The sequence below is a fragment of the Populus alba genome, chromosome 14 (genome assembly GCF_005239225.2).
Source record: "Populus alba chromosome 14, ASM523922v2, whole genome shotgun sequence".
NCBI lineage: Eukaryota > Viridiplantae > Streptophyta > Magnoliopsida > Malpighiales > Salicaceae > Populus > Populus alba.
Window position 1 is genome coordinate 5,838,222 of NC_133297.1, and position 12,163 is coordinate 5,850,384.

At 34.0% G+C, this 12,163-nt stretch overlaps 1 protein-coding gene and 1 pseudogene across 1 annotated transcript; both read left to right on the plus strand.

The window, feature by feature from the left end:
• The first annotated feature begins 699 nt into the window (after positions 1–699).
• On the plus strand, positions 700–6,403 carry LOC118041261 (agamous-like MADS-box protein MADS3). The gene is made up of 8 exons (XM_035048530.2): positions 700–881; positions 3,607–3,682; positions 4,425–4,486; positions 4,624–4,723; positions 5,081–5,122; positions 5,461–5,502; positions 5,618–5,757; positions 6,110–6,403. Exons 1-8 carry the CDS (start codon positions 700–702, stop codon positions 6,201–6,203), a joined length of 738 nt encoding a protein of 245 aa, XP_034904421.1. The 3' UTR covers positions 6,204–6,403.
• Positions 6,404–7,375: 972 nt separating this feature from the next.
• On the plus strand, positions 7,376–12,069 carry LOC118041913 (probable fructokinase-7; annotated as a pseudogene).
• Positions 12,070–12,163: the final 94 nt, after the last annotated feature.

Genomic DNA, 12,163 nt, shown 5'->3' on the forward strand with positions numbered 1-12,163 from the left:
CTCCCTTTATTTTCACAATTAATACAATTCTTGGATCCCATTAATTCGTCAAAACAGGAAATAATAATAATAAGAATAAGAATAATCACCAGCATTCAAATAAGTCGTGTCAAAGAGTAAATGGGTACTCGTACTACTGGAATTAATACACTGAAAACTGAAACTGAAGCATTTTGTGGTGCAATTAACTGCTATATAATGTAGCAAATATTCTTAGAAAACAAAGTTAAGCACCCACTTTGTACTATTATTCTTGCCTTTTCTCTCATGGATCAAGATTTTCAGAATTTTCAAGCAATCCTATTTCCATTCTAAGCATTCATGCTATATAGTGTGGTTCCGAGCGTGATCTCACGCTACCGTGAAGAAAGTAAGAAGAAGTAACTTTGTTACCAAGAAACTGATCTTCACTGAGAGAGAGATATGGGGAACGGACAGGCAACTTGCTAAAATTACAGTGGAAAAAAGAATAAGAAATAAAAAAGGTAAAGAAATTCAGTGTTTTATTGTAAAAGAAGATCCAGTTCTCTCTATTTATACATCACCTTAACTTCCACTTCTCACAGACACCGCAAACGCACAGATATCATCAGTACTACCTCTCCTGTATCTGTTTCAGCCCCATTTTTCTCCTATCAGACACAGATAGCCTTGTATACCTAAAAATCATATAGCTATAACCAAGAGAGAACAAAAAGAATGGGAAGAGGAAGAGTGGAGTTGAAGAGGATAGAGAACAAGATCAACCGGCAAGTTACCTTCTCTAAAAGAAGGAATGGCTTGCTTAAGAAAGCTTATGAGCTTTCGGTGCTTTGTGATGCTGAGGTTGCCCTTATCATCTTCTCCAGTCGTGGCAAGCTCTATGAATTTGGTAGTGCTAGGTATATTTTTCTTCCCCTCTATTTGCTCTATAAGGGTTCTTTCTAAGCTTAATTATTCGCTTCTTTTTTTTTAATCACTTACAGCTCTAAATTGCTATCGTTTTTTTAATATAATAAGTTCCGTGTTTTCTTGCTAAATATACATACACATGTACCTTTGCTTTTTTCTTTTTTGTTACAGATTTCTTGCTTTCTTTCTCCTGTTTTCTTGATGATGATACCATTTTTATTTTTCTTGCAATATTGACGCTACCCTGTTGTGAGACTCCAGTTTCACTGATCTGTACTTGCTTTCTTTGATTCTCTCCTGGGATGCCTTTCTCCAACGCCTGTCTGACATCTCTTTATTCTCAGGTTAACTCATGATTTCTAGAGGGCTTTTGGGTTCATATATGTAAGAATACATTGCAAATCTCGATGGGTTTCGGAGTTTCTTTTCCACTAAAACAAGGACACGTTTCAAAGTCCATCACAAAACCCTTAGTTCTCTTTCTCTGGTGTCCGTGTCCGGGTTCTAGGTTTATTTAATGTAAAAGTGAAAAGTAAAATTTCTTCTTGGACCTCTGTGCAAGATCTAGGGCTTTCTTTTGCGTTTCCTTTTCGGTTTTGTCTTCATCTCTTTTCATCCTTTGATCAGCTGGTTTTATCTATGCTTCTTCTCTCTATTCTTTTTCTCTGCTCTACAACAAATTGATTAGGGCAGTGCAGCTTAAGTGGCAAATCAATTTTTGGCCACCCATGCCCATCATCAAAGTTTATATTGGGTTTGATATCTTTGGATCTTAAGTTCTTTTGGGTGCTTCCCTCTAGGTGGTTGATGAAGCAGGCCAAAGTTTTGATCTTTAGGTATTTTTTTTTTTTGGTTAATCGTCTGTCTCTTTCTTGCTAAGCTGTTTCTGGAGTTGAGCACCAGGTCTCATAAGGTCAAGAAAGTCTTGCTTTTTACATTTTTTAAGTTTCAATCTTCTCTTGATATTAATTTGTTTGTGTAAAATATGAAATTAGGTAAACATCTGGTAACTCGTTATTTATTCAGTGTAGCTTAAAGTAGCAAGTGATGTCAGGGTTTTGCATATCATGTGAAGTTAGCATGAATTTGTGCTACTCCAAAACCCAAGATGTGGTTTTTCCTTTTGATTTCCATGGGATCCTTTGAGCTTTGAATTGTGAACGGGATTTAAAATCTGTCTAATGAACTGTATTCTGTATTGCATGACCTCTCTCTCTCTCTCTCTCTAATGCACTGATCTTGCCATATTCACCAATTTCATAGAACTCCCTGGTAGTATTGATGTTTTGGTTAAAAGATCTTTCTCCTTCCCGATCCCTCTACGTGTGTGTTGACTGGCCATTACTCGGTGTTTTAATTTTTAGCCCCGTGGAGTTATCAAGAATAGATTAACTAATAAAGTAGAATATATATATACTGGTGCTAATTAATATGCTATATATATATATATATATATATCTAGATTTATAAATGCTGAGAAATATATATAACTATCATTTTTATTTATTTTTTTTTTTTTTAACCTTGAGAGTTATGAAAATAATTGATTAATAGAAAATCTGTTAAATTAACTAGTTGTGATATAATAATGAGTCGTACTATGATTAATTATAATCTATCTCCCCCCCTTGAGCTGATTGTAGGTGAAAGTCAAGCTGTTAATATTAATATAAAAGATAGAGTAAAAAAAGAGAATTGTTATTGAAAAAATAGTGGCAAAAATCCCTTTTTAGCCCGCATTAAATAATACATTGCATCTTGATGCGAAAAAACTATTTATGTGGCAAAAGAAATTATGTTGTGTTGTTAACAAGAAAGTTTCTAAAAGAAGAAAGTTTCCTGAAGAAGGATTATATGCAAATATAAGAAAACTTTTTAGGAATAAGTAATTTTCAAATCACTATTTATCCCTCTTGTCAATGACAAAAGGTCAACAAATTGAACTGGTATACTATAAAGGGATTAGCTGTGAAGGGGTGGATAGGTTTATTTATGCATGTGGGTTAGGAGATTAATGTTCTTCATGCAATGCAATTTTTCAAACAGAAGTATCTCTATTTAGACAGTCAAAAAAGCATTTATGGGTCCTGCTAGCTGCAGGTTTGTATGCATCTAGCCGTTTCCTTTGCGTGTGCCAGTCGTGATTTAATTATTTCTTGAGTACTCTAGCTACTCTTGCCTGTTAATAGTAATTAATGCTTGTGGACGAAGTACTTTCGATTTTTTAAGAACTTACTCCTGTGTAGTTTTAGTTTTCATGTTGAGCAGATTGCACAATTAATAGGCTCTCCTTTAGTTACGTGTGATGGAGTAAGGATTTTTATTATGATAAAACAATAGCAGTACAAGAAACGAGTAAAGATTTTCACTGTATGATGAAAAGATAGCAGAAAGAAAATATTAATCAGTTCCCTCATGACCTTAACCCTAATGGTTAGTACAAGCAATTGGTATTCAAGTGTGTTTAAAGAACCCTAGGGGCCCTAATTCATACCCTACTCTCAAATGGCATAAATATGACTAGAGATTTCAATTACCATTTTGTCGGCATATTCTAGTATATTCATTTTTATGGTCATGTGACTGATCTTACCTGCATCCATAGCATATTTTTTCTATTTTTCCTCCTAGTTTTTGTGGCATGACAGGTTATCTGTCCTTTTATTCGCACTCATCAAATAAATTTTTATGTTTACCATCAAATTTTTTCTCCAGTGTTACCAAAACCCTTGAGCGTTATCAACGCTGCTGCTACACTCCACAAGAGAACAGCATTGAACGTGAGACACAGGTTTGTATTCGTCCTGATTTCTTTCGCGAGCCTCTTAATATATATTTCAATTTAGTTAACAGGTCATACGCATGTTGCCTCGCATGTTTTCTAGTTCTTGAGAAAATGAAACTTTGCCTTTTATTTTTCTACTGCTCCTTCAATTATTTGATCACTCTTTGTGGATGGACTATAATCACAAACTATTCAATTTTGGAAAACTGATCTTGAGTTATCCTAGGAATTGTAGAACAATAATTTAGCTTTAAAATCTTCTGATGCATGAAACTGTTGTAGCTCAGTTGGCATGTTATGATGACCACCCCTATAAGAGACAGGCTGGAGTCTCATTGTAAACCAAAAGGGGAAAAAAAACTAAATCATCATTGCAAGCATTTCCGCACAAATTTCTGACAATTGATCACACTAACATGCAGTTTCTCACCCCGAGTGGATTCTGTTTGCTTTTAGCATTGGATTTTTGTTTGCAAAAGTAGGGTAGCAAACAGCTAAATTTGATTCCGGAGATGGTTTAAATTCGCGATCTCTGTGACATTACAGTTAAGACTGAGTCCTCGCTAGTTTCCTTTGTGGTTGCCAAGAAGGTTGGCTCAAATTAGAGAATATTCCAATATATTTCCCCTAGCACCTATTATGGGTTATGAACTGATAGTTTTGCTGGCAAATATATATGTGTGGAATAAAATCATATGCTACAAACTCAACCTGACATGTTCTATCTTGCCCTTGATTAACAATGCAGAGCTGGTACCTAGAGGCGACAAAGTTAAAGGCGAAGTATGAATCCCTTCAACGCACTCAAAGGTTGTAAATTAAACTTTTGAATCTCTAAGACCATGTCTCGTTTTAATTGAATTTTGAGTTGCCAATGAAGTTGATGATAGGCCTAGTAAGAGATAGATAATACCATACTAACGTATAGCACTCTAATGTTATGCAAGGCATTTGCTTGGGGAGGATCTTGGGCCCCTGAATGTGAAAGAGCTACAAAATCTTGAGAAACAGCTTGAAGGAGCTCTTGCACTTGCTAGGCAGAGAAAGGTACATACGATTTCTATTAATTATCATCTTCTTCACTCGCTTCTTGTTGGTACTCCATCAAAGGTGGTGCATAACACCTGAACTTTCGTAACAATGGAGATAGAAGATGTTTAATTTTAAGAATTTTTATCGCTTGATATCTTATACATGCATATGGGTAAAAGCATATGTCCAATCCTAGGCATGAAAAAGACAGCCTTGTATTTCCGCAGTCAATATGGACATTTATGCATACATGATAAAATGCAGGAAACCAGCTTTAAAAATTAAAACATCTTCTGTCTAAAGTGAAGGACTATGTCAATTAGCTCAAAAGATGAACACAATTTATTTTATCCTTTTGTTTTTTTATTACAGCAGCAGATTTTGACAGAGCAAATGGAAGACCTGCGCAAAAAGGTAAGCAAAGCCACTATGCTGAGAATAATTGTTTTAACAAGTCAGAATCTTCTGTGTGTATTGTTGAGCTAAGATATAGCAGTTTTGGAACTCAGAAGGTTTAGTTGCTTCCCTTTCGAATCTTACATGCACATAAAACTTGGATCTGTCTGTAATCAAACATTTGGAAATGGACAGGACTCTAGTATACAACAATGAATTTGTATACACCAATTGCTTTAAAACGGTTGCAGTTCTTCGAATATTTCATAATCCTTGTTGCTTTCACTATTGACAACCTGCCCCTAACCTCAAAATTCAATTCATTCTTCTAATCACTTTCTGATCTGCTTTGGCAGGAACGTCACCTTGGAGACTTGAACAGGCATCTCAAACTCAAGGTTCTGCTTCAACAATTATCAGCACTCGTGCAAAAAATATGATTATTAAATTCATATCAGATCATGTTACCAGCAATATTTCTAAGCTTTTCCGTTACAATGCCTTGCATTTCAGCTAGAAGCAGAAGGACAAAATCTTAAAGCCATTCAAGACTATTGGAACTCTGGTGCAGCAGATGAAAGTAGCAACTTCCATTTGCATCGTGCTCAATCCAGCCAGATGGACTGTGATCCAGGGCCTGTCTTACAAATTGGGTATTCCTAATTTCTAGCATGCGCTATAATTTTGGCGTTGGCATGTGGATAAGTGTTGTCTGTGTTTGCAACTTCAAGTAAACATTTCTTCTAATTGTTGCCAAAAATATTAGAAAGAAGATGCCAGGGTGAATATATATTGCTTAGACAGGTAACCTGACCTAGATTCTTCCCTCCTAAGATCAGGGATTGTTCTCTAGACAATCAAATCAATAGTGGGTAGGAGCACTTCATAAAGCTTGATGAAAAAGAATCTAGGATCCAGTACTTATTCATCCACTGGTCTTATTGTTAGAAGCAAGGTATAGAAGGACGTGTTCTAAAAAGATTTTGGTTTTTGCTGTTAAAACAGGTATCATCACTATGTTCCAGCTGAAGGATCCTCTGTGTCTGCTTCAAAAAGCATGCCTGACGAGACTAACTTCTTCCAGGGATGGATCCTTTGAAGTTTGAACACTTCTTCAAATCAAGGCATTCAGTAACATGCCCAGCCCTACATATTTGGAATGCCTGAATGGTTTTTTTATTGGATTTCTTGTGTTTCAACTGCATGTTTGTATAAATATGCTGTTATGTAACCAAGACATGAAACTTCTTCTAAACAGCATACTTTAGAAGACACGCTATGTCATTGTAATAATTTAAGTCTGAACCAAAGTAATGTATTCCTTTCTGTCTAGAGCTTCTCGATCTGTAGCCAGAAATTCCATTTCCAATCCGTGAATTTAAAATGATTTTTTTTTTTTTTTGCTGCAGAGCTTGTTTTGAGGCCCCCAAGTCCCTTGCAAATAAAGGCAACTCTTGCAATTTGCATTTACAACAGTTCATCCTGGATGATTAGATTCATTTATGAAAGGATATTCATATACTATGATTAGCTTCAATTTGATGAGAAACATAGAGCCAATTGAACTATGCCCAGAGATAAATAGTCTCAAAAAACTAGCACATATGCCGAATTTCAGACTATCAAGAGCAAGAATATCCCACGAAAGAATTGATCAAATGTCCTTCAATTTGTTGCTATCTGTTTTGTCAAATGTCCAAATCATAATTAAAAAAAAAGAGAGAGGAAATATTGTAAAAATAAATAAATGTATAATAAGTTTGAATAACGTGTGAATTGTGAAAGGACCTATCAGCCCAGACCCGATGGGCCTTTGAAAGAATCTAAACAAAAAAAATCCTTGTATCCACTTTTATAGTAAATCAGAATCCAATGGAGTACCACTTTCGCATGATTCCTGCTATAAAATTTTGAAAAATGCATGATCACAGGACGCCCCAGAAGCCTCTTGCTTTCCAGGTCACAGAATATATATACATATATATATATATATATATATATATATATCCTTTAGAGACGCATATGCATGCAAACAAATCATAGTAAAATTTTATCATACACAGTGTATTATTTAGTGACAAGTGGTAAAATGTAGATTTCAGATTAGAGTGTGTGTGTGTGTGTGTAAAGGCATGTATGATCAGTTTGCATAAAATTAGCTTGTACTATGGTTAATTTATTTATTTAAAATCAAAACTGAAAAAGAAGAAGAAGAAGAAGATAGATTGGATAGATATTTTTGTTTCCAAATTTTCCTGTGAAAGTTAGGAAATGAGTGGAGTGCAGTCAGTGAGAATGTCGGTCGTTCAGTTCGGACTTGGAGTGCATATAATGGGTGGAGTTATGAACAAGGAAGAGCTGAAAATGTCAAGTTTCGGCTTTCCTGTGAAGCTTGAGCGCTCTTTCAAGAATTATTCGTCCAAGAAGTTAGATAAAAGTCCTATTAAAGGTATACCATGTCCTTTTCTTGGTTTTTACTGCTTTCCCATTTTGATTCTTGATCTGAAATTCTTTTCATTTTAAAGTGTTTATGAGATTTTACTCGGAAGGTACGTGGAGGGAGTTTGTTCCCAAATTACTATTGCGGGTTCGGATAGAAAAGGCTAGCTCGATGATACTCTAACCCTTTTCTTTAGATTTGCTCATTTCTTGAAGAGATCCTGTTTGTGTTTCCAGTAGGTTTTATTCACTCTATATGGTTTACTTTTCATTCATTTCATTTTTAATGAGGTTGAAGCATTTTGAGTTCAGGAATATTGCTATTGGCTACTTTTTTTCTCTTGATTTTTATTCCACGCACTTGGATTATTGGTCCAAGTGTTACATATCTTGAAGATAATTATTGTTTTCAGTCACTTTTGGCTCCAAATTCTATCGGGATTCCGGTGTGTGTTGATTTTTATTCCTACTCATTTGATTCCCAGCCTAAACATTCCTTATTGGAGTATCAAACGTTATGGCCTTTGCAGTATTGGATCAATAATATCTTGAGGAACCTTGTAAGTCTGCTCATCTTGCTGCCATGGACATTGCTAAGAATGCTGGTTGCCTCCCCTCTTATGACCCAAATTTGAGATTGCTACAATGGCCATCTGAAGAAGCTGCTCGAAAAGACTTCATGACACATGGAATGAAGCTGACATTATTAAGGTGCATGTTTGAACAATTTGAGACTTCAATGTTAAATATTGATGCAGTCGAACATCATGTAGAAACTGAAGTTTATAAAATAAATCTAAACTCGAGAAGATTTTCAATTTGATCACGTCTATTCAAGATGGTGACTTGAAATGACGATAATAAAAGATCTTACATTTGGATATATTTCAAATTTTTTCAGCTAATTTAGACAATTTTCTCATAAAAAGCAATTCACTACTCATATGAGCTTTGGATCTCCCGATCTCAAAATTACTTTTTATGAATCAATAAAATAAATCTAAATTCAAGAAGATTTGATTGCGTCAAATCAAGATGGTACCTTAAAATGATAGTAATAGAAGATCTTATATTTAGATATATCTCAAATTTTTTCAAGTGATCAAATTCACTACTCATATGACCTTTGAATCTCCTGATCTAAAAATTGCTTTTTAAGAAAAAATTTCCTATGTTTTTCAGGATTTATTGTTTTAATTTTCTTTACACTTCCGGTTTCTTATTTGATTTATAGCATAGACAGGATTTTCTATTAACTTGTAAATCTTTAAGTAGACAAAGTTTATTAGCTTTATTTTCAGATAAATAAATTATCTATTTAGGGTTCACATATGGATTTCGAAGTGAAATATGGTTTTTTCTTATAACGCAAGTGAATAATATATAGGAACCAGGGTAACTTGCATTTCCAGGTAAATGAGGAGGAAATTGAATGCTTGACTGAAGGAGCTGATCCGCAGGATGACAATATTGTGGTGTTAGAGAACTTTCAACCCCAATCTTGAGCTCTTACTTGCCACTGAAGGCTCAGACGGCTGCAGATACTATACAAAGGTTAGAATTTATGCTTAGGTTAAAGATAATTTAAGCTCTTGATTTTTAGAAACAGTCATTAATTGGGGGCGTTTATCATCTTTTATCTGCTTCAGGAGACCGTCTAAATTAAGAGTTGGCTCTTGAGCGACAGATCACATATTTACATCATTCCAGGCAGAAAGACATTCAATTCCTTTTCATTTGTTCCTAGCTGCAAGAAATAATCAACCGACTTCTTTGCGCAACGTCAAGCAGGAATTCAAGGGCAAAGTTTCTGGTGGTGCCTCACTGAATATCGTGGCCTCAGACATAGATCTGTTTAAGGTACTGTAAAGCTATGGATTGATGTCTACGCAGTAGGATTCAAACGTGATGTGTAGTTGAGCTTGGAAACATGGTGCATAGGCAGTAACTCCAAGCTGACTGGTTCAAATCAATATCTTTCAAGATGCAGGTGCTTTTCCTGCTTCTTCTGATAATTACCCTTGCAACGTAGGACTTCTTAGCCTAGAGTGTGGTCTAGAAAATAGCTGGACATTTTTTACGAGGTTGGATTTTTTAATATGTTTAAATGGGGAATTACACTCTTTTCTCGAATCCAGTCCAAACAACTCAAATGCATAGGGCCCTAGTTCCTCGCTTGGTCATCAACAACTACAACAGTTGTTTATCTGTTGGTGTCCAAACTTCAGACAGAAAACTGATTCAGGCAGAGTAATAATGACTGATTTGTATCCTTGTCGGGAACCCCCAAACCCCGGCTAACCGAAGCCAGATATTTTGTGTCCCCTATTTAACGGTCAAAAAATCTCAGAAGCAGGATACAGCTCTCCAGAAGCACTCAAATCTTTCCCAATATTATTATTAAGAAAGTATTATTAAGAAAGACTGCTCTGAAGCAGTCTGAATACGGGTGTATTATTTACCTTCTCACATTTTCACTCATATTTTAATGTAGATTTATTGTTTAAATTTTTTATTTTTTTCTTTTGATTTTCAAATTTTTTTTACACAATTGCATCTTTTTTCACAATTAAAGAATAATTAAATTAAATTTATTGACTAAAGATAAAATTAATAAAAAAATGATCAAAGTAAAAAAAAACATCACAAAAAAATTTTTTTTTTTATTTTTTAGTTTTTAGTTTAAGAGAAAAGAGAGTGAGAATACTAGATTCTAATGTTAGAGAGAAAAAAATCAAAATTAACATTTATTTCGATTACCAAAATAGTCAGTCTTGATGTTAAAAGGTTTTATTTGGTAAAGGGAAAGTTTAAGTTTAGTGTTTTTTCACCTTAAAAAACATATGCAAGATCAAGAAGATTTTCAATATGTTTAGGCTCATTTTTAGATGTTTTGATTAAAAATAAGTTTTGAATTAAAAAAATAGAGGTATTTTTTTTTCAGCCATCACAATGATTGGAAATCTGGGAAATACTAGGTGATGCATCATCCTCCTCAATAGACAATGCATTTTCAATAATTTTTGTTTTAAAAAATATTGAGACACATGTCATCTTTCTAATTGATTTTTTTTTTTAAATAGAGTCATTACGCAAGTCCTTTCTAAATGGTTCAAGCGTTGGCTTGGCTTGTGGCCCCTGCCATCTTTTTTCTATTTTTATTTTTTTAAAAAAAAAATTTTTTTAATGTGTTTTTATTTTAATAATTTTTTAATTTATATTTAAATTAATACATCTTCTCTCTTTTTTTTTTATTTAGTCTTTTTTAAATAGGTTTTTTTAATTAATTTATATGTATTTAATTTTTGAAGAGATTATTCTAATTTATTTATATATTTTATATAATTGAAAAGTATTTTTAAAGATAAATAATATTCATTTTTAGATAGCATTTTTAATTAAGTGCAGCCTGAGAAATATTTTTTTTCCTTTTATTTTGTTCAATCAATTTTTATGTGTATCTATTTTTACTATCATTTGATTAAATAAAAAATTAATTTTAATAAACAATTATTAAACATAACTTAATAAAAATATTTCGATCTATATTCATCTCTCAACTTTTTCAAATATGTATTTAGTTATCGTTAATGTTTTTTTTATTATTTATTGATACAGTTGGTTCTCAATTTATTTAATTAGATATCTGAACATAAGTTTTTTAATTTACACTTAATATTATTTATGTAAAAAAAAACATATTGTAACAGCTTATGTATTCAGTTTTGTTTTGTTAAAAAAAATAAAACCTATAGCATAGCAAGTCAAATAGTTAGTCTTGTCCTAAATACAATATTAGCACACCAGTTTAAAATATTCCAAACCCATCCGACATATCGAATCAGATCAATTAGTCATTTTTTTGAGATGGGAACTAACGTTAATTCAGCTGCCGTTCTTTCTAGTCTCCATTTCATTGCTGGTGATTTTTCTTTTTCCAGGCTACCCAGTAACTTAATTTCATGGCAAAGGATGCATATGAAAATCAAGAATTCTCATTGCAGGATGAAAAGAAGTTAAAGGAACCCTTGCTCTTTGCAAATGCATGTGGTGCCATCTCAGTTTACAGGAGAGCTGCTATCCCTGCGGTTCCCCCAAAAGATGCAGTCCTCAAAGTTTTACGCCCTGGCGCACTGCTTGAGTAGATTCATACTAGTAATGGTGATGCAGCTCATGTTAGCATGGTACACATCATCATCATCATCAACTAGTGCCATTACCATGTCCTAGGTAGAATGATTTTGGTTCGATAACTTGCCAAGAAAGCTACAGAATTCGACCATGCATGCTTGTGCAAGCACAATAATGTTTTCTGAGTTTATATGCATGGATGATTTACTTTCACGTAGAACAATCATCCCTCAGAAACCAGTATCTGTATTTACTTTTACGTGGATTGTCGATTAGAGGACGGGCGTTATGCAAGCTAGTTTAGTTAATAAATTGATTTCATCCCCCCTAAGAGACCTGGGATTCAAGTCATTTATATCCAAGAATGGAGTGAGCGAGGGAAGAGCATCATCGTCTCATCAGGTAACCAAATCTTTTGAAACAAATTCGCACGCACCCACACACCATATTGATCATGGTATATGGGCATCAAGGCAGGCTAGTAAACAG